At 42.7% G+C, this 22330-nt stretch overlaps 1 protein-coding gene across 6 annotated transcripts in view; it reads right to left on the bottom strand.

The window, feature by feature from the left end:
- Positions 1-22330, bottom strand: part of LOC138303601 (rap1 GTPase-activating protein 1-like) — a 256978-nt gene that overhangs the window by 62730 nt on the left and 171918 nt on the right. For all 6 annotated transcript variants that reach the window (XM_069242891.1, XM_069242892.1, XM_069242887.1 and 3 more), the window contains 3 exons: positions 14861-14932; positions 13540-13626; positions 10086-10217 (listed from right to left, as the gene is read on the bottom strand). In XM_069242891.1, coding sequence (XP_069098992.1) covers positions 10086-10217; positions 13540-13626; positions 14861-14932 — 291 coding nt within the window. The remainder of the gene's footprint in view (positions 1-10085; positions 10218-13539; positions 13627-14860; positions 14933-22330) is intronic.

Here is a 22330-nt window from a genome sequence, read left to right as displayed (position 1 = left end):
ATTAGATTCATGTTACACCCACAAAATACTGGACAAGCCATGGGACTGGCAGGATCTGATGGTTTAACTAATTCCCGCGGAGATGCTGCACGAAAGGAAGTTAATCCCAGGCTGTTGCCCAATCCTGTATGACTGACTACTGAACTAGTAACTAATGTGACGGCCTGCTCCAAGGCCTTACATTTTACGGGGGATGACAAAACATTATCACCAAACACTTGTAGTACTGACTCGAGTGTGGTAGACGCTGGATGCACACCCGTGGTGACAAACCAAGATAAATGTACATTAGAACTTATGTCATGGAATGTTGCCGGCCTGGCAAAGAAACTAGATGATGGTGAATGGGCCTCTTTTATTAAAAAAACAGACATATGTTTGTTTCAGGAAACTTGGGCGGAGGATGCCACCAATATAGATGGATTTCTCTCATTTAGTGCACCTGCTATACCTCCAGAGAAGGGGAGGGGCCGGGCAAAAGGTGGGCTCTTATTACTTGTTAACAAGAATTTGCAGTGTGACTACAAGCTTTTGGGAATTGATTCTGTAGATCTAAAAGCCATGTGTATTACGTTTAACAGAAGATTATCAATTGTTATTGTTAATGCTTATATACGATCGGTCCCAAATGGCTCCGAGTCCCATACCCTGGCTATTCTGTCTGAATTTGTAGGCAGCCTCCACCCCTCAACTATTCTAATCATAGCTGGAGATTTTAACTGCACCTTCGAGCCTTCTATTCTCACAAGTGGTTTAACTGATGAAGAAGATGAGCAGTGGGGGATCCCACAACTATCTATTACCCAGCCTTGCAAAAAATCTCGGGTGGCCATGCAATTAGCCACATTATGTTTAAATCATGGCCTTAGGGCCTGTAACGGTAGAACTCCATCTGATATGAACAGCGCACCTACTTTTAAAAGGGGCATGTCGACAAGCACTATTGATTACTTCTTGGTAGATGTTAGGTTGTGGCCCCAATTGGTAGATATGAAAATAGAAGTAAGATGTGACAGTGACCATTTCCCCTTGCTCCTTACTCTTTCTGGAGAAACGTTCAGGAGAACACTTAATAACCATGTCACAATCATTCCGCCATCTTGTTGGAACAACAAATTCACCAAGATTACATGGCCAAAAGTGGTGTCCAACCCTCATCATATCAGAGCAATATATCAGATTTTTTTAAATAATTTGGCAGAGTATGAAGACCAGGCAGTGGGGAATATTCCGATTCTCAAAATACATGACAACATGTATACCCAACTACGGTCTTTTTTTTATAAAACAAGGCGGTCAAAGACACATGAAGGGAAAGGGGCAAGCAAGGGATGGTTTGATGAGAGGTGCTCAAAGGCTAAGTCTGGGTTAAGAGTTGCAGTAATGTCTGGTTCCCAGGGGGAAATTAAACAAGCCAGGTCCCTATACAAAGCAACTTTGTCTAATGCTAAAAAGCAGTGGGAGGATTCCCTGTGGCAGGAATTATTAGATGCTTCCAGAGAGAAGAACAATAAGCGTTTCTGGGAGCTTCTGTCTAAAAGAGAAAATGGAGGTAGGAGTTGTCCCAGCAACCATATCCAACCAGAAAGCTGGGTAGAGCATTTTACTACTCTCTATGCCCTACCAGAGGGCCCAATGGACACCAATGTGGCCCACTCTCCAACAGAATTGTTGGAACCAAATTCCCGTATGGCCCCCCAAGTGGAGTCTCAGTGTGTCCCTGAGCGTTGCCTCATTTTTAAAATAGAAGAGACCCTTGAGGCTATAAATAGCCTAAAACCTGGCAAAGCACCTGGACCAGATAAGCTCCCTGGAGATCTTTATAGATCAGAACCACATATCTGGTCCTGGTATATAAATGCCATTTCAAATAGTATAGCGGCAGGGGGGCAAATTCCAGGTACATGGAAGGGGGCAGAGATCATACCCATTTATAAAAAAGGGAATGCTAATCTCCCAGCCAACTACAGGCCAATTAGCCTTATAGACAACCTACAAAAGATCTTTGCAAAACAAATTTTACAGAGGTTAATCAATTGGGTTGAGGAGTACCAAATCCTTTCCCATCTACAGGCAGGGTTTCGTGCAAAAACAAGCACGATAGACCAGGTTTTTCGATTGGCCATATTGCATTGGAAATATGTACTTGTGGCCAAACAATGCCTGTATGTGGTATTTATAGACCTGCGATCGGCTTTTGATTTGGTCCCAAGAGCCAAACTGTGGGAAGTGCTGGGTAGATTGGGAATCCCAGAGGATCTATTACTCCTGTTAAAACGACTGCATGAGAACACTTATGCCCAAGTGAGGTGGGGTGAACAAGGCGAACTGACAGAACGGATTCCAATCAGAAGAGGAGTTCGCCAAGGCTGCGTGTTAGCCCCCCTACTGTTTACTATATTTATCAACGAAGTAGTAAAGGCTGTGTCCACAGGCCAGAATGATGCCCCTTCCCTGAATACACAAAAAATCCCTATCTTGCTCTTTGCCGATGATTCACTCCTCATTTCTAAGACACCAATGGGGTTGCAGACCCTTGTTGACCGGTTTAACCAATTCTGTAGCGATTATGGGCTGGAGGTTAACATTAACAAAACAAAATTGATGGTCTTATCCAAGGGACCTAGGAAAAGATGTTCCATCCACATTGAGGGAGTACCGCTGAAGGAAGTAAGCTCTATAGATTACTTGGGAGTTAGGTTAACCAGTAAACTACTATGGGAAGAGCAGATTACGAAAAGTGCAGGGCTCCTTCAACATAGAGCCTCATCCATATTGCGTTTTTACCAAAGCTCCTTTACAAAGGTTGTTTCCCCAGCAATAAAAATTTACACGGCTAAGGCTCAAAGTGCAGCCCTGTACGGAGCGGAGGTATGGGGTTACGCTAACTGCAATAAGATCAGTGTGGGGGAAAACAACTTTGCAAGGGCTTTAATTGCATGTCCACGCACTACACCCTTGCTTCCAATATTTCTAGATCTGGGGCTAAGCCGAGTAGCAGATCTAGCTACTCTAAGACCTCTCCTTTATTGGATTAGATTATGGACAACCCCCGAACTAGATATATATAAGACCGCATTACTCGATTTACTGAAATGCCAAAATGCTAATACTCTTCCCTGGATTCGCCATGTGGCCCATTGGCTTAGGCTTTTGGGCTTGGGCGACTATTGGGAAAATCCCCACAAATTAGAGAGACGGCACAAAAATGTTTTAAAGTTAACCTATTGGTCTTATGTTAAGGACAACTACATAATCCATAAATCCCATGGTCGCTTAACTAATTCCTTTACTGATACTAAATGGTCCCCAAAGTTTGAATCCTATTTGGATGTGATACCGGACTTGCAAGGCAAGAGCTTATACGCAAGGTTTCGTTTTGGCTCACTGCCCCTGATGTCATTGATTCATAGGTGGGGGTCGATTAATCTTCCCGATACATGCCCTGCCTGTGGCAGTATTTTTGAAACCATTGAGCATTTTATGTTCTTCTGCCCAGCCTATGCGATTCCGCGAACAAAATGGATCCGCAAGATTTGCAGGGACATGGGATTCAAGAATTGCTCCTTGGCTCTACGGGTTCTAAAAAGCCATAATTCAGCTGACGTAATTCTTTCAGTAAGTAAGTATTTAGCAACAGCTTGGCGCATACGTTGCCATCTTCAAAAAGTTATTTAAGGTCTTATCTCTATATAGGTAAGATTTAGAGCCATATGTGCAAATCAAGTTATTTTTTTAATATTTTACACCTATTTACAGACATGTATTTATTTATTTACTTAAGAATTATTATATTCTGTTTTATGTGCTTTTATGGTCATTGATGAACTAAGTTGATGATGAAGTTGATCTGGATGAAGTGGGTTGGATAGGGCTCGGAATAGATTTTTCAGACATTATGTAGGTAATCATTATGTGTTTCTGCCATTTTAACACTAGTTTTAGCCATAAAGACCTATTTTTTATGCATCTGTCTGGCACTCGTGCCATTTTAACATGAATCCGATAACCATTTTAAGTTAATATATAAGCTTTTTATCACTGTGTCTTAACGACTTGACAGTGCTTAAATTTGCCAAATGATTGTGCCGGTAGTAGGCTCTCTTTGTTAAAGTATGCCATCTAAATTATTAAGGAATTATATTATTATGTAACATCAAATCAGCACTTTAAATTTTTACATCTTGGGTCGGATAGTTTGTATTTATCTTGATGATGATACCATCTGGGAAATATGTATTTTGAAATCACCCCATATTGTTTTAAGAGTTTTAAATATTTGTACTATTTTAACGTTATGAAGTAATTGTCTCAGAAACCCTGGTATCTAAATGTTAAGTTATGTATCGGGATCAATGGTGGATTATAGTAGGCCATTGCCTATAGAAGCTTTTCCTATTCTAAACCTTACTATTTTCAGCCAGTGTAAAAGTATAATGAAGAAAACGTACCTTTTTTGTACAATTTAATATGTAACTTTTATGACCTATGGTCGAATAAAGTATATGATGATGATGATGAACTAAATTAACCAGTTTGTGCTCTCTTCCTCAAACCTGGTGAAATTGGCCTACGCCTGACTGACACATTTAACTTACTTGTAAGTCCCTCGTATTTGGTATAACATGTACCCAGGGCCTGTAAGTGAAATGATACTAATGGACATGCAGCACTCATTGTGGCACCCACTAAAGTAGTAGTTTAAAACATGCCTCAGGCTTGCCATTGCAGTCTGCAGTACAGTTTTACAGTGTCAATTCCAAATGGCAAAAAAAACCTTTCTGGCCTTTTCAATGTGTATAAGCCACCCCTAAGGCAGGCCCTAAAGGCTAATAGTTCAGGGTACACTGTATTTCAAAAAAGTAGGGTTTGTGTATTTAATGAACTAAAGTTGTTGTTCACTGGTGCATCTAGTGCCTATCTCTTCCTTTGATTAATGATGGGTTACTTTATTACATTTAAAAAGTGCTAACTTTGGACTGGGAGCAGACAGAGGTATGCTGTTTGGAAATGAATTGTAATTTAAAATTATCTTTAATGGTAAACTTGGATTTCAAGTCACAATTCTGAAAATGACACTTTTAGAAAGTTGGCATTTTCATGCCCCATACATTTGTGCATTGTGCCAGTGTCCTGGGTCACATGACTGTGATTGGCTCTGTTGTGGCTTGGGCATTCCTTCCAGACAGTGAGACAAATGGAGCTTGGGTGAGGACAGGTTGGGCAATCCTGGCAGGACGACTACCCAGCCACACTTGCAGTTTAATGGGCTCTGCTTCAAACACACCCAAAATAATCTGACACCAGATCTTCCTGCTTTTTGGAGACAGAGGAAGGGAAGAACGTTCAAGAACCAGATGTGGCGGTAGGATGGGGTGCCCTTCCACACACAAAGGCTTTCACCATATGTAAATATTGAACCACTAGATCCACTCATCAGAATAATCCTAGACCAGTGGAAGTTACAGAAGAAGGACAGGCCTGTTGCCAGATGACTGCCCTGCTGTCTGTGAAGCAAGGCTAGACCTGCTCTCTTCATCCCAGGCTAACCTGAGTGACTGTAAGGGTCAGTTGGCTGACCTCCTATGTAAGCCACAGGGACAGACAGAGCTCTAGAGGACTCCCTGCAACTGCCCTGCTGACCTGCTGCAACTGGACCTGCCTTGACCTGCAAAAGGACCTGCTTGAGCACTGATGGTCCCTGCTACAATGAGTACCTGATCCCCAAGTGGTGCCTCTCCAGGCTGTGGTCCTTTGCTGGCACTGGAGTGTACTACTCTTCAAGCAAAGTTGAAAATCCTGAAGCTTGAGCTCTTCATGACCACAAAGAGGCCCGTTCGCACTGAGACTCAGTCACCCATGACAACGGTGTTAGACCTGAAAGCCCTAGGGTGGTCATCCCCCAACTTTTTGCCTGCCTCCCTCCACCTTTCTGACACTGTTTTTGCTGTTTTTAGGACTCTGCCCACTTTACCACTACTAACCAGCTTGAAAATGCATATGCTCTCTCCCTTGAGCTTGCTACATCAGTTAATACCCGGTTGGCATATTTAATTTAAATATATGTCCCTAGTAAAGTGCCCTACATGTGCCCAGGGTCTGTAAATTAAATGCTTCTAGTGGGCCTGCAGCACTGATTGTGTCACTCCCATAAATAGCCCCTTAACCATGTCTCAGGCCTGCCATTGCAAGGCCTGTGTGTGCAGTTTCACTGCCACTTTGACTTGGCATTTAAAAGTACTTGCCAAGCATTAAAATCCCCTTTTTCTACATATAGGTCATCCCTAAGGCAGGCACTAGGTAACCCATAGCGCAGGGTGCTATGTAGGCTAAAGGCAGGACATGTACATGTGTGTTTTATATGTCCTGGTACTCCTAAATGTGTTTTCCAATACTGTGAGGCCAGCTCCTTTCATAGGCTAGCATTAGGACTTCCCTCATATACTTTTTGAGTGGTAGATTCTGACCTGAAAGGAGTAACCGGTCAAATTTAGTATAGGCAGAATGGTAATAAAAAATCCTGCTTATTGGTGAGGTTGGATTTTATAGTACTATTTTAGAAACGCCACTTTTAGAAAGTGAGAATTTCTCTGCACTTTAAAACCATCTGTGCCTTACAGCTTGTCTCCAATCCACGTCTGGGCTGGGCTGGTTGACAGCTTCCTTGTGCATTTCACCCAGACAACCACAAACACAGGACACTCAGTCACACCTTCATATTGAATGGGTCTTCCTGGGCTGGAAGGGTGGAGGGACTGAGACTTACATTTCAACGGCCAGTGGCCTGCTCTCACACAAAGGACTGATAACCCCCCACAGGGATCCTGGCAGACAGGACTGGGCTGAAAGGGGACCTTGTGCAGTTCAAAACCATTCTTTGAAGGTTCCCCCATTTCAAAGGCATTTTTGGGTATATAAACTGCGTCTCTGATCCCACCAAATCAGACACTTCTGGACCTTCACCAGCAACCAGCCAAGAGGAACTGCCTGGCTGCCCAAAGGACTCATCTAGACTGCTTTGCTGTGAAGGACTGCTGCCGTGCTGTTGCTCTGCTCCCCTGCTGGCCTCTGACTTTGCTGAGAAGTGCTCTCCATGTGCTTAGATTGAGCTTGCCTCCTGTTTTCTGAAGTCTCAGGGCCAAAAAGTCTTCAGCTCTTCAGGAAACTCCTTGTGCATCAAAAATTGATGCATGACCTGCCGAATACGATGCACAGCCTGCCTTGCGACCAAGAATTCGCAGCACAGCCAAATCACAACGACGCAGCCCTAGTTCCCAGTGAGGATTTGATGCAGCATCTGCCTTGCATGGAAAATTTGACGCATCACCTACCAAGTGGAAGCATGGTCTGCCGGAAATGACACACAGCCTGCCTTGCGACTGAAAAATCACTGTACAGCGGACCCGGAATGACGCACCTCGACTTCCCAAGTGGAAATTCTATCCAGCACCTGCCTTGCGATGGCAAATACGATGCATTGCCTAACGGATTGATGCAATGCCCGTGCCTGCTTCCAGCATGTAAAGGATTTCCCCGCATTATCCCTGGGTGTTAAAAAGATCCCCGCATTGCAGTGAGGAACCAAGATTGCATGCCGAAAAACAATACAAACCACTTGCAGAGTGGAAAGAAATGACAGGTCGTCTGTGTCGCATCGGAAACTCCGAGGTACACCTTATTTTTCCAAGCATCTCCTCTTCTACTGTCTTTGTGCGTGTAACTTTTGATGCAAACCAGGTCGTTTGTGTAACCAAGAGATAAACATTGATTTAGAAGATTTAAGACTCTTTTAAAACTTGCAAAAGTGATATTTCAATTTGTGCTTATTGAATCTTTGTCGTTTTGACCTTATTTTTATTCAGATAAATATTATCTATTTTTCTAAACCTGTGTGTTGTGTATTTTTGTGGTGTTTTCACTGTGTTACTGTATGATTTATTGCACAAATACTTTACACATTGCCTTCTAAGTTAAGCCTGACTGCTCAGTGCCAAGCTACCAGAGGGTGGCACAGGATAAGTGTGTGTGATTTACAGTAACTAGGATTGTTGTCCCTACTTGGACAAGGGTGTATACCTCTGCCACCTAGGGACCCCATTTCTGCTCTTTGTGTTACAGGGGCCACCAGTGATGACCAGCCATGCAAGAACTGCACTTCATGCTACAGCTTCAACAGCTCACGGTGCCTGCCAACACAGAACTCCAGGATTGACCTATGCAACACCTTACTGGCTCTTCACGCTATTGCGATAAGTGTCTAAGACACTCTCACTGCTCCTCGCGGCTTCCTCCACCGTGAACAGAACTCTTTGCACTGGACTTTTGGAAGTAACTTTTCAGTGGGACTAACCTCATTTCCACATCCAACCCATGCTCCATCACAACTGGCTTAAACTTGTGACTTTCCTTTTAGCGTGACCAGATGACCACAAGTGGTGCTTTGTGTTTTTCAATGCTATTTTCACCTAAAGGTTTGTAATTGAATATCTTCAGACCTCTGATTGGATTTTTGTTGTTCAGGTGTCATTATGTGCATCAAACTTTATTTTTCTGATTTGGGATTTTTCTTGTATTTTTAATTTATTACTGTTTGTGTGCTGCATGCATACATTACAGTTTGCCTATAAATTAAGCCTAGCTGCTTTTGTGCCAAGCGACCACAGGGTTAACCACAGATTAATTTAGCAACTTTTGTGGTTCACCCTGACACTGATTGTCATTGTTGCCTTAGTGGGACTTCCACCCACTCAGCCCTTAACACAGTTTCTGACAGCTCATATCCACACACTTAAGTTATGTTGCTTTATGCATGTAGCTCTCATAGTGTAATCTGAAAATTGCACTGGATGAGTTTCCACCAGAGGTTTCATCACCACCCTGGCTCATAACAACAGACATAAAACCACTATGTTGGAAACCTCGTGACCACCATGGCACAGGGCTCAAAATGCAAGTGAATTTCCACCCGAAATGCATTGCACACCTTTTATGTGCTGAATCTCCCCCATGAGCACAAAGATTCCACAGTCATAAAGGTACTATTCATAAAAGTTGATTGTCAATAGCAAGAAATATAAACTTACACCACAGTGTAAGTTTACCTCTGTGAATCAAGCCCAGTGACTCTCTTCTAAAGTACTGATTCTAAATCAGCCTGTGGTGTACCAGCCAAAACTACTTGCTAGGGCTGATAGACCACATCTCACATCCACATCAATTTTAAGCATTTGATAAGGTTTGTGAAGAGTGTCAAACTCTCCTCTAGCATATCTCTCTTCTATATCACACATTCAGTACTGCTTCTGAAACAAAGGTATGCACAAATCAGTTGAACTTGGCTTAAGGAAAAGGATTGCACCAATCACCAAGTTGAAGGGAGCATGCATCTCCCGATACATTAGATCACATTTGATTGACACCTTAACTTTTTTAATATATATATTTGTAATTTGCAACTATATATTTTCACATGTTATAGTAGTATTCCCTGTCACATTACACAATTGTATGATCCACATATTTCCAGAGTACATATCAGAGAAGACCTTGGTGTTGTATTGCTGCTTTAAGTGCACAATGATGATTTATGTCTCACATGATTTAACATTTTGGTGGCCACATACAGGAGAAGGCATCTTCACTCTGTCCTCCATTCTATGATCAAGGGGAGCCAATAAGACAATGTTTCCAACAACTTGCTGATGCTCCAAGGTGCTTCTCAGGCTTTGGCAGTGGTCAACGGGAAATAATTAGCTTTTGGCTTGTTTCCAAAGATCGGACATAGCTAGAGGTATTCCTTCGATTGACCGGTCGTTTGCTTTAAAGTTGAAAATAGACGAAGCCGAAGGATGGAAGCAAGTGTTCAAGTTTCAAGAAAAGTAAGTTGAAAATATGATTGTGTTCCAGTTATTTGGAATGATGATGATGGAATCAGTGTGAATAACCAGCTCATGCCCTTGGTTGATGAGCATTTCATGCTAGAATGGAAGGTGATGGGAGGCCCTGCTATTGAACATGTAGAAACTCTCAGGTCTGAACCTGATGAAAGTTTTATGAATGGATGATTACCTCCCACTCCTGCTCACCTTGAAGTTCTCAAAGAAGCCCCCTCCACCATTTTCCATCTTGTCATCATCACTCATCAGCCCCATCATGCTCTGGCTGCGCAGCTGCAGCTCTTCGTACAGGCTTTCCATCAGGGCGCCTCGGGTCCGTTCCTGCATGGCAAAAGTAGGAGAACATCTTCATGTGGACTGTAACAGAAATATTTAACACCTTTCCCTCACTATAAGCCTTAAGCCACTTCTCTGACCCTATTCCTGCCACCCAGGCTAAGGACCTTAAGTTCCCATCTCACACCCTACTGGATGAATATCATCAACACCTCTCTTGACTATTCGAAAATTATAAACCCCCAGTTTTAGCAGCTGTTTACAGAGGTTCAAACTTGACTTTGCATTTGCTCATTCCCTCTCTCTTCTTTATTGAGTACCTCAGGAAATCATCCTTGAACATTCCTTTGTCTTGAAACTGCCTAAGCTCTTCCACTCACGTCTGTCAAAACCCATGAAAACTTGCTAATGATACACAAATTACTTTAAGTTATTTTCTCTGAATAAAATCTCTTTCTCCTCACCCACTTCCCCTCCTGCCTCTTATTCTGCAACTTCATGCTAACCCTCATTGGACTCTTTCAACATCCTCAATAGCATTGCATCTACAATTGAATCTACCATATCTATTTGTTTCTTTCCTGATTCTAGATAAAACCTACATACACATGTCAATAATAGGTCACAAATGCACAACATGAGCTAAGAACGCTAGGAGGCTTGAAACTATCCATGAATATTACATCAAGACAGTAGTTGAACCTCTAGCCTGCTCCAGACTTTAGTCGCTCAATTCAACTTCCACTTATATTAAATTCCTCTTCTATTTTTATTTCTGCCAATTTAGAATTGTGTGCACAACATTCCCTTATTCCTCCACTGGTTGCTTTAATCTCCAGTTGTATATTTTTGCACTGCCTCTCTTTTTCTATATATCTTGGATCACTGTGTATTTTTAAATTGTTAATACTGTCTGAATATTCTTTTAATGTGGCAATCACCCATCTGCTTACTTCCTGGGGTCACATTAGAGAAAGTGTACCTTGATCCACTCTGCAACACTCTGCAACACCATGTAAATGTGCGTGTGTGCACCAGGTGTGGACCAGGTCAGTGTGCAGTACTATTGCAAATGAGCTGTTCCGAGTGCACACACGAACTCACACCTGCATTGATAACAGCGCATTAGTAAATGACAGGGTGGATGTTTGAAAGCACCTGCATCTTTTACCATACAGACAGCAACCAAGCCTCTGTTTCAAAGAGGCATGAGGAACGTGTTGACAATAAACAATCCATCCACATATGAAAAAGAAAATGGAAGATGAACAGAAATCCAGTGACCTCATGAAACAGAAGTCACTCCACGCAACACAAAGACAGATCAAAACGTTAGCCAAAACAAAGTATTATACCAACACCATCAGTGAGTCTATCAACAGGAGCATAACGCTTTTAAAGATAATCACCACTGCATTAACCCCCTGTCAAAGCTGCATGTACCTCCTTTCACAGAAAAGTGCAATGCCCACAACCTCGTTGTCAGTGAAAAATTACAGACGATCCAACAGCACGTCAACAAAACCAAGCCTGCAGTCAAAGCTCTATAACTCCAAGATCTCACTGAAATACTCCCTCAAAGCCACTCTTATGAGGATGAGGTCTGACCCATGTCCTTTATCAAAACACTCTAGGGATGCTCTCTTACCTGCACCCACCAATTTAATAGCTCCCTCACTCAAGGCATCTTCCCAAAAGCTCCTCAAGAGAAGCCAGTTGACCCTACTAACTACCGACGCAATACTCACCTACAGGTCACCTGGAAGATCACTCTGCAGAACAGATACTACTATCTTACACGTCATAGACAATACCCTCCTGACCACAGATGAAGATGACCCCTGACTCCTGGTATTGCTGGGCCTGTCAGCAGCCTCTGACATAGTTGGTCATCCCACCCTCATACACATCCTCGAGTTTTAGATGAAATTCACCTACAGTGTCCTTCACTGGGGCTCCTCCTACCTTTCCGACCAACACTAGTTAGTTCACATGGTCACCTCCAGGTCCCAAAAGATCTTTAGCATTTGCAGAGTCCTTTAGGGATTGACAGTATCCTATTGTCTTCAACCTCTACATGGAGCCATTAGTGATCTGCTCACAGATAACAGCATCACGGTTAAACAATATGCAGAGGATACAAAACTCCTCTTGAAAGTCTCCTTGCCAACAACAGAAAACAAGAAACAGTAAGAACCTAGCTCAATAACATGAAACCTTCAAACCCTAACTTTCCCAGAATGCCAAGTCACTAGAATTCCCCCAGGAAAACAACCTCACCCTCAAGGAACACATTGCCAGAAAATACAAAAACAGCTTGGTACCAGCTCTCTCTTTTAAAGAAAGTCAAACTGTTTTCACTCAGAAAGTAACTTCAAAACTTCTGTTCAACTCCCTGCTTCCTGGCCTCCCACACCCCACAGGGACATCTCTTAACTGCATCCTACATGCTGCAGCACCTCTCACCATGAGTCTGAAGAAATATGATCACATCGCCCTGTTCTGATGGAACTCCATAGGGCCCCCTTGCTGACATACACCATCTTTGAAACCAGCTGCTTCACTTACAGAGCCATCACAACCAGCACCCCTACTTATCTAGCAGACAAACTCAGCATTTGGTGATCCTTGGCACACCGGCATCCAGGATACCTTCAAACTACAGAACTAAATCTGTAAAAATAAAAGACAGTGTATTTTTCCAGCCATCATCTGGAACAACCTCCCCGTGTCCCTCAGGTCCGTCCCAGTGCTGCTTCAATGTATGAAAGAGTTGAAGATTCAGCTCTTTGAAGAACACTACAGCACAATAGATTGCCTGTCCACGAATCAGCTACCTCTGCTATCACCTGTTTACTAGATACATGTCCATGACCTGCAGAGAGCAGGGCAGAGAGCGTGCCTTCAAATGGTGCTAGGCAGGGGGGCCCTGCACTTCCCCAGCCTTGGACATGGGCAGTGGGAGGGACACCCTGTAGTCCCCAGCACTGGCTTTCTGCCAGATTTTTGAAAGGCTGGTGGAAAGCTGAGTTGTAATCAGCACGGCCGCCTTCTACCCATCAGGAACCACATTCCCAGTGGAGATGGTGGCCCCCTGGTAGGTCAGCCTGCTAGTGTTGTATAGTGGTGGTAGGACTGCCACAGTTGCAGCTGTCCGACCGTCACCACAAGGCTGGCGGGCCTTGGGCCGCCATCCTTGTAAAGAGGCCCTTAGAAAATAAATTAAAGATTTGGATGGAAACAAATTCTCAAAAAAACCTTGGAGGTAGGTACCAAAGTGTGTACCCACAGACCTCTCTTGAATGTGTACAATTGCCAACTAGGACCAAGTACATTGACAACATGCAGTCATTGAATGAATGCTTACCTCCAGCTTTGCAAATTTCTCAGCTCGGTAGCAGCTATACTCTGCATTGATGAGTTTGGCTAACAAGAACTCCCGAAACTCTGAGCACTACAAGATATGGACAAGAGAGGGTGATAAAAACAAGGTTAAAATGGCTTTTACTTTATCAGAAGTGGGTTCCCACATATAAGAGGTTGTATGTCAGAAGGTCTTGGCAGCTAATATATTATGACATAAATATTGTACCCTAAATTAAATTTACAAAAATAGTGTCTAATATCGTGCATACTTCAAACTATTGACTTTACTAGAGCTAATTGTTTTTAATAATAACTAGTATGCGATATTTATGTACGGCAATATTCTGACAACAATTGCTGGTACCATTGCCATATAGGATGGCCACAACTGGCACCAGCAAAGCATTATGGTGTCTTTTACCACAGCCGGCAGCACTTGCCCTTGCGATGCCTATCACTGCTTATGCGACCCCTGGTCTCAGAGTTGGCAAAGTTGGTGCCTGGAACACAGTGGCAGCTCATACTTATGGATATCGGTTGGGGCTCAACTCTCTTTGTTTTCTCTTAATTTTTTTATTACACCAATAGTGAGTTATGTTTCATGATTCACTATTAGTGTAATAAAACAATGAAGTATAATTAACTTGAGTTTGACCTTCCCTGGCAGCTGAGGTAAGTAAGAAAATGTCTTTAAACATGTTGTGTGCGTGCTTGCAGGTGCGTGTATGTGTTTACTTGAGAGAGCGTGTGTAGTGTGAATGTGTGTGCGTGTGTAAATGTGTGTGTGAGAGTGAAATTTACAAAATAGGGCATGTGATGGGCCTGAGATGTCACTTCCGCTACCCCTGGCATTTTTGTGAATTGACACCATGTGCAATGTGCTTCTATCCAGACAACCTTGCAAACCAAGGCCAGGTTCAATGTTGCTGACTTTAGTAGTTTCTGTCAAAGTACATATCCGGCTCATGGAACCCACAAAGGATCAATAATGGGCAACAAATAGTATTTCAGACACAGTTCAATCAATTAACAGTTGCCACAGATATCAGTCACCACAAACTGAGTAGCTTAGTGAACTTTGCTCCTTTCTTTCTAAATCCTTAGCAAGATTTCCTGGTTCAGTTTTTCTTTCATCCTTTTGTGTTTCACGAGTATCACTGTGCATACACTGAACAGCCTGTATTTAATGACAATCACATAAAATGGACCCAAACATTGATCTTTTAGTTCTCAAACAAGAGTCAGTGTATTGTGTTGGTGAAAATGAAGCTTACAATTCAACAGCTTAATGTGAGAATTTCCTGGTTCATGAGAAGACTCACCTTCTGGAACACAGCTGGGTTGGGAAGAGCTGGTCCAAAGCAAGGGACATCATCCCGGGCTGTTACTGACACCTGGGAGGAGACAAAAGACAGAAAGATATCTTACTAGAGTGAGAGGGAGGAATCCAGTTGCAAAGTTTACAATTCCTGGGAAATCATTCTTCTACAAAATCATCCCGGGTGACGAATATATAGAGTCAACTGTTTGACTATGAATTATAATATGGTGTCAAACAACCTAATTCTGTAATATCCATATTTCAATAAAAGAATATTGTTTTTGCTTCAGACAAAATCCTTCATATTTCAATGGAAGGTTTCTATCTAAAAGTCAAATGACCATTCAGATAGATTAGGAAGGTGTTTACAATAGTCTGGGTTCGAGATGGATGGCACCTCTTGTTGGATTATAGGAGCTAAAGTTGATGTGCCCTGGTCACCATTGTGCACTCATGTCAGCTGCCATTCATTATTAAAGTTCTCGAAATGTGTTAACGTACATTGTAGTTAGCTCTGGCATCAATCAACCCAAGGTCTGTGGATTGATACTACAATGACCATGGACTTCCTTGTGTTTGTGACAGTCTATGTTTAAGGATCCCTATCACTGGTACCTAGGGTTAGGACATGGAATGGCTGATGCTTACTTTCTGATAAAGAGTCAGTCTCCCTCCAATGAGAGCTAAAACTCCCTTCCTTGGTGCCAATCATGATTTCCTGCAGATGATGCCCAAAATCCCAAATGGATTGGAGGCCAAACTCAGAGGCACATTTTGAGTTGACCACTGCCTGGTTAGGGCCCACTCCTCGGCCATGTTGCCTTGTAGTGTGTCCGTAAGTCAGGAACTGTCACTAGTGCTGCATGCTTGAGCGACAGATGAAGGTACCCTGATGTGCGATGGCCTACACCCTGCCACTTCACAATGAAAAGACGAGGACGGGGATGCAGAAGGAAGAGCTGAGTGAAAGGACGGTGGACCAACGTGTGTGTGTGACAATTTGTAAAAGTGCATAGAAGAACTGTGTACAGTGCTCAAGTGCATATGGGGCTCTGTATGAGTGCGTGTTTGCCTTTGTGCAAATGGGGGTGTCTGTGCATATGATGGCAGTTCTGACCACGTGGTGGCAGACCTTGGCATGTCATGCAATTACCTTGCATATGAAGGAATAACCTAGCTTATGATGACATTGCTTGGCATGTAAGCTTTTGCTCAGCAAATTATATAATTGTGTGGCAAATAATACTACTGCTTAGGATGTAAAAGCTGTTATGAACTTAGATGTCTATCTGTGGGATTTGATGGATTTATAAGATTTAACCTGGGCATGTCATGGTGAGTCTGAGTATATGAAGCTGTTTTAGGCATACAGTGGCGTACAGAGGAACATGAGGCCATGCATGGGAATGACAGTATCTTTCTGCATAGGTGAGCCGTTACTCAAAAAGGACCAGTGGATATTTGGGAAACAAATTTATACATTTTCTAAAATTGAAAACCTGCCACTGGTGGTCAAATACTCCTATTTTGGGGAAATGTCAAGTTGATATTTGGGGGCAAAATATTTTTACTATAAATTAAAGTTGGTATTTGAGGGCAAAGAGTTTGTTTCCAGAAAATTAATGTGGTGTTTTGAGGACAAAGTTAGTTTATTTTCTAAGACTGAATGCTTGAATTTGTGGACAATGAGTGTATTTTCAGAATAAATGTTAATTGGTTACAGAATTGTGTATTAACTAAAAATGAAGAGCTGGGACATGCTTATTTTCAGAAAATATCATCGATGCGTAAGATAAAAATCAGTTTAGTAATTGTATTTGTAAAATAATTCTAGCAGACATTTGAGTGATACTTAATGTGACATATATTGATTATATTATAACACCATGGCTTAGATGCTAAAGGGCACTTGAGGGCAGGTGCATCACTCTGAACATGTCAGCTTAATCAACCCAAGGGAACCTCATCAAACAAAAACAGGGCGGGAGCATACTGCCTGGACACACCAGCACCCGGTTCACTCAGATGCATTCTGATAAATGCAGTGCATGATAACACTTCCTTCCATTAAACCAGCTTTTGTTTTCACCATGGTTGGTGCAGCCAATGCTGAATATCTCTAGACATAAGCTCATGTAGCAGGATAGATGACCCTCATCAGTAAAGAGGAACACATACATGTATTTAAAAAATGTGAAAAGGACCAAACTCCTATGGGAAAACAAATCAGAATTGATAGGAAGACCATGAATTACTGGAATATACCATACACGACAATAAATCCTATAAGTTCCTAGTCATAAAACACTAAAAGTGCAGGCTGATGCCTGAGCCTATGTTTTTTGTTTCTCTGAACTACAAACATTCACAAGAGTATGCAATGTGCATTTTTCCATGTGTACCTCTGGAAATCTATAAAAAACGAATGGGAGCAACAGTACGCGTACACCCTCCTTCCATATAGTCACATTCACAAAAGAGATTGAAATTTGAAAAGATTAAAACAAATTCTAGTTCACAGAATCTAGCTTGCTTGTCTTTCATTGTATTATGAAAAAAGGATGCAGACCACTTCCTCTCACAAGGTGACATGTTTCATCATTGTGGTAACTCCTCGCATGCAACCACCTATTGCGGGTGGACTTATCTTGAGGTCTTTTTTGATAATTGTGTATGCAAGAATGTATTATTTCATTTTAATATGCGTGCTCTCCTTTTGTATTTAAGTATCCTTCTTATACAAGGTTAAAAGCTGGGGATGGGGTGGGGGTAAAGGAACCTGACTCGTCTCATTGATCGATCAACAGGTTTCTGTCCCCATGAATCTTTGTCTATGATTCTTCGAGCATCAGGACCACAAAGACCTCTGCACTTTATCTGACCTACTTCTCGTACCATAAACAACATGTGTCTGGTGTGGTCAAAGGAAAGGTAAAACTGTACACCAGGAAAACAGAGGATTGAATTAGCTCTTGCCTGGATGTTTCTCCTCTAGTATCTAATCAGAGTAACATTTGCAATGATAAAATAACAAAGAGGAGTTTTCTAGTGTCACACTTAATCCATAAGTCATTCAGCTATAATAGAGCATTATTGCTGGTGGCTCAAATAGTAACGCACACCACACAAACACCTCCATACGTGTTCATGATGTTGCCATACAGAGGGTAAAGTAATGACATGTTAACACACTACATACACTCAACAAAACAGATTTTCTTTGCTAATTAGGGGATTTCATGGTACTGTCCTAAAAGGCTCCTATTCAGCCTTTGTTGAGTTGTCCATAGCTGAGACTAGGGGTGTGTGGGGAGCTCCGCTCCGCTGGCAGAGTGAACAGAGTTTTTGGAACTCTGCGCTCCGCTTGGAGCGTGGAGTTATCCAAAAAAACTCTGCTAACCCCGCCAGCGGAGCCGAGGTCACCCTGGGCTGCAGGGCATACCAGAGCAGAGAAGGGAAGCAGCTGCTGGAAAGGACTTGTCGTTGGCGTCAGACGAGGAGGAGAGGAGAACCTCAGGCAAGACCCAAGTAAGTCCTCATCTCTTTCTTTGTTTTGTCATTGTTTGTGCACACTTGTGCACAAACAAGGAGTGAAATAGTAGCTTTTGCTGCCTACGGCACAACAGGCCTGCCAGCTTTTGCTGCCTATGGCCCTGGCCTGAATTCAGGCCAGGGCCGTAAGCAGCAAAAGGACGCTGCCGTTCGCACTGGCCTGCCCAGTGTGCACTGCACACGGGACAGGCCAGTGCATAAGAGGCCTGAAAAGGCAGCTTTCAGTGCCTATGGCCCTCCCGAATGCGCCCATCTCGGAAGCGCTAAGCAGGGTTGGACTTGGCTGATCAGGCCCAACCCGAATTAGAGATTACAAAATGGGTGCATTCAGGACGACTCCGCGCGGCATGGAATCCAGCTTTGTGGAATTCCACCGGGTTTTTTTCAACTCCACAGAATTCCCTGAAGCCAGACTCCGTTCACTTCATCCACGCCTAGCTGAGACTCACGGGCAATACAGTATTCATTATTCCCCATGGAAAAAGCCCTACTTTTACACCCCCACCAAGGCTGGGGTGATGCAGTCCATCTTCCATCCTGGAAGGGTAGTTACTCCACCACGCTAGAGTAAGTTTCTGACCATTTTCAAGGTGGGAGAAAAAGTCATAGAGAACATTGGGAATGTCCACAAATTTACATGTGTCTATGCATTTCAAAACTTCCAAGGCAAACCATGCATTGCAACACCGACTTCATACCACTTTATGTGGCTTTGAATAGCCATATAGATATGGAGTAAGGCAAGGCAGAGCAAATCTCTGTGTTGCCTTACTCTGCGTTAGGGTGGTGTCTATGGGCAATGTGGTGGGCGTTTCCATACTACAGCCTTGGAATTTGACACATCCCTAGATTTACAAGACCGTGTGAACCTGGGGATGCACCAAAATGTTACTTCTCCCCAGAGGAGGTCCAATGAGGAAATATCTTAATTTCTCCTTGTTCTTTTCTCTTTCTATGTGTCCTTCCTGCACAAAAATAATCCTGCATGCAATGCAGGCTCCCTTGCACCATGATGCAAAGGTACCTGTGTTGGCGCTAGGCTGCTAAAAAGGCATCAGTGGTGATGCATAGTTTTGGTTGCACCATCATGTGTTACAGAAGTGACATCACAATGTAATCGACAATCATGTATTGTGTTTTAACATTACTGATGTAAAGTGGAGAATCCAGATCTCTCTCTCTCTCTCTCTCCCTCTCTCTCTCTCTCTCTATATATATATATATATATATATATATATATATATATATATATATATGGAAAATGTCACTTACCCTGTGTACATCTGTTCGTGGCATGGGACGCTGCAGATTCACATGCTTTGCACATCCCGCCATCTAGTGTTGGGCTCGGAGTGTTACAAGGTGTTTTTCTTCGAAGAAGTCTTTTCGAGTCACGAGATCGAGGGACTCCTCCCCTTTCGGCTCCATTGCGCATGGGCGTCGACTCCATCCTAGATTGTTTTCCCCGCAGAGGGGGAGGTAGGAGTTGTGTATTATAGTAATAGTGCCCATGCAATGGAGTAAATATGTATGTACATAATGTGGTTTAAAGCAATATATTTACAAATTTACAAATGTTCCAGATCAACTTCAAACGGCTACAGGCTCCCGGGGAGGCGGGCGGGCGCATGTGAATCTGCAGCGTCCCATGCCACGAACAGATGTTTACTGGGTAAGTGACATTTTCCATTCGATGGCATGTGTAGCTGCAGATACACATGCTTTGCATAGACTAGTAAGCAGTTATCTCCCCAGAAGCGGTGGTTCAGCCTGTAGGAGTTGAAGTTGTTTGAAACAAAGTTCGTAGTAATGCTAGTCCCACTGTGGCCTGTTGTGCTGTTAACACATCCACGCAGTAGTGCTTGGTAAATGTATGAGGCGTAGACCATGTGGCTGCCTTACATATTTCAGTCATTGGAATGTTTCCTAGAAAGGCCATGGTAGCACCCTTCTTTCTAGTTGAGTGTGCCCTTGGTGTTATAGGCAGTTCTCTTTTTGCTTTGAGATAACAGGTTTGAATGCATTTAACTATCCATCTAGCAATGCCTTGTTTGGATATTGGGTTTCCTGTATGAGGTTTTTGGAAAGGAACGAACAATTGTTTTGTTTTCTGAATTTGTTTTGTTCTGTCAATGTAGTGCATTAACGCTCTTTTGATGTCTAATGTATGTAGTGCTCTTTCAGCTACAGAATCTGGCTCTGGAAAGAACACTGGTAGTTCTACTGTTTGATTCAAGTGGAACGGTGATATGACTCTTGGTAAGAACCTAGGATTTATTCTTAAAACTATGCTTGTGTATCTGAATAAAGGGTTCTTGTATGGTAAATGCTTGTATCTCACTTACTCTTCTTAGAGATGTGATGGCAATTAGAAATGCTACTTTCCATGTTAAGTATTGCATCTCACATGAGTGCATGGGTTCAAAAGGTGGACCCATAAGTTGTGTCAGGACAATGTTGAGGTTCCACGAAGAAACTGGTGGTGTTCTTGGTGGGATAATTCTTTTTAAGCCCTCCATAAATGCTTTTATGACTGGGATCCTAACTAATGAAGTTGAGTGCGTAATTTGCAGAGAAGCTGAAATTGCGGTAAGATGTATTTTAATGGATGAAAAAGCTAGCTTTGACTTTTGCAAATGTAGTAAGTAGCTTACGATGTCTTTAGCAGATGCGTGTAATGGCTGAATTTGATTATTATGGCAATAATAAACAAATCTTTTCCACTTATTTGCATAGCAATGTTGTGTGGTTGGTTTTCTTGCTTGTTTTATGACTTCCATACATTCCTGTGTAAGGTCTAGATGTCTGAATTCTAAGACTTCAGGAGCCAAATTGCTAGATTCAGTGATGCTGGATTTGGATGTCTGATCTGTTGGTTGTGTTGAGTTAACAGATCTGGTCTGTTTGGAAGTTTGATATGAGGCACTACAGAGAGGTCTAGCAGTGTTGTGTACCAAGGTTGTCTTGCCCAGGTTGGTGCTATTAGTATGAGTTTGAGTTTGTCTTGACTCAATTTGTTTACTAGATACGGAAGGAGTGGGAGAGGGGGAAAAGCGTATGCAAATATCCATGACCAACTCATCCATAGCGCATTGCCCTGAGACTGATCTTGTGGGTACCTGGATGCGAAGCTTAGGCATTTTGCGTTTTCTTTTGTTGCAAATAGGTCTATTTGTGGTGTTCCCCATCTTTGGAAGTAAGTGTTGAGTATTTGGGGGTGAATTTCCCATTTGTGGATCTGTTGGTGATCCCGAGAGAGATTGTCTGCTAACCGATTCTGAATCCCTGGAATAAACTGTGCTATTAGGCGAATGTGGTTGTGAATCGCCCAATGCCATATTCTCTGTGCCAGGAGACACAACTGTGTCAAGTGGGTTCCTCCCTGTTTGTTCAGATAATACATCGTTGTCATGTTGTCTGTTTTGACAAGAATGTGTTTGTGGCTTATTATGGGTTGAAATGCTTTCAACACGAGAAATACTGCCAGTAGTTCTAAGTGATTTATGTGAAACTGTCTCTGCTGAGTGTCCCATTGTCCTTGGATGCTGTGTTGGTTGAGGTGTGCTCCCCACCCTATCATGGAGGCATCTGTTGTTATTACGTATTGAGGCACTGGGTCTTGGAAAGGCCGCCCTTGGTTTAAATTTATATTGTTCCACCATTGAAGTGAGGTGTATGTTTGGCGGTCTATCAACACTAGATCTAGAAGTTGACCCTGTGCCTGTGACCATTGTGATGCTAGGCATTGTTGTAAGAGCCGCATGTGCAATCTTGCGTTTGGGACAATGGCTATGCATGAGGGCATCATGCCTAGTAGTTTCATCACCATCTTGACTTGTATCTTTTGTTTTGGATACATGGTGTGTATTACATTGTGAAATGCCTGTACCCTTTGTGGACTTGGAGTGGCAATCCCTTT

This window comes from Pleurodeles waltl, chromosome 7, assembly GCF_031143425.1.
Source record: "Pleurodeles waltl isolate 20211129_DDA chromosome 7, aPleWal1.hap1.20221129, whole genome shotgun sequence".
In the NCBI taxonomy this organism is placed as follows: Eukaryota; Metazoa; Chordata; class Amphibia; order Caudata; family Salamandridae; genus Pleurodeles; species Pleurodeles waltl.
The sequence above is the reverse complement of the archived record's forward strand: the minus strand, read 5'-3'. Positions and strand labels throughout refer to the sequence as shown.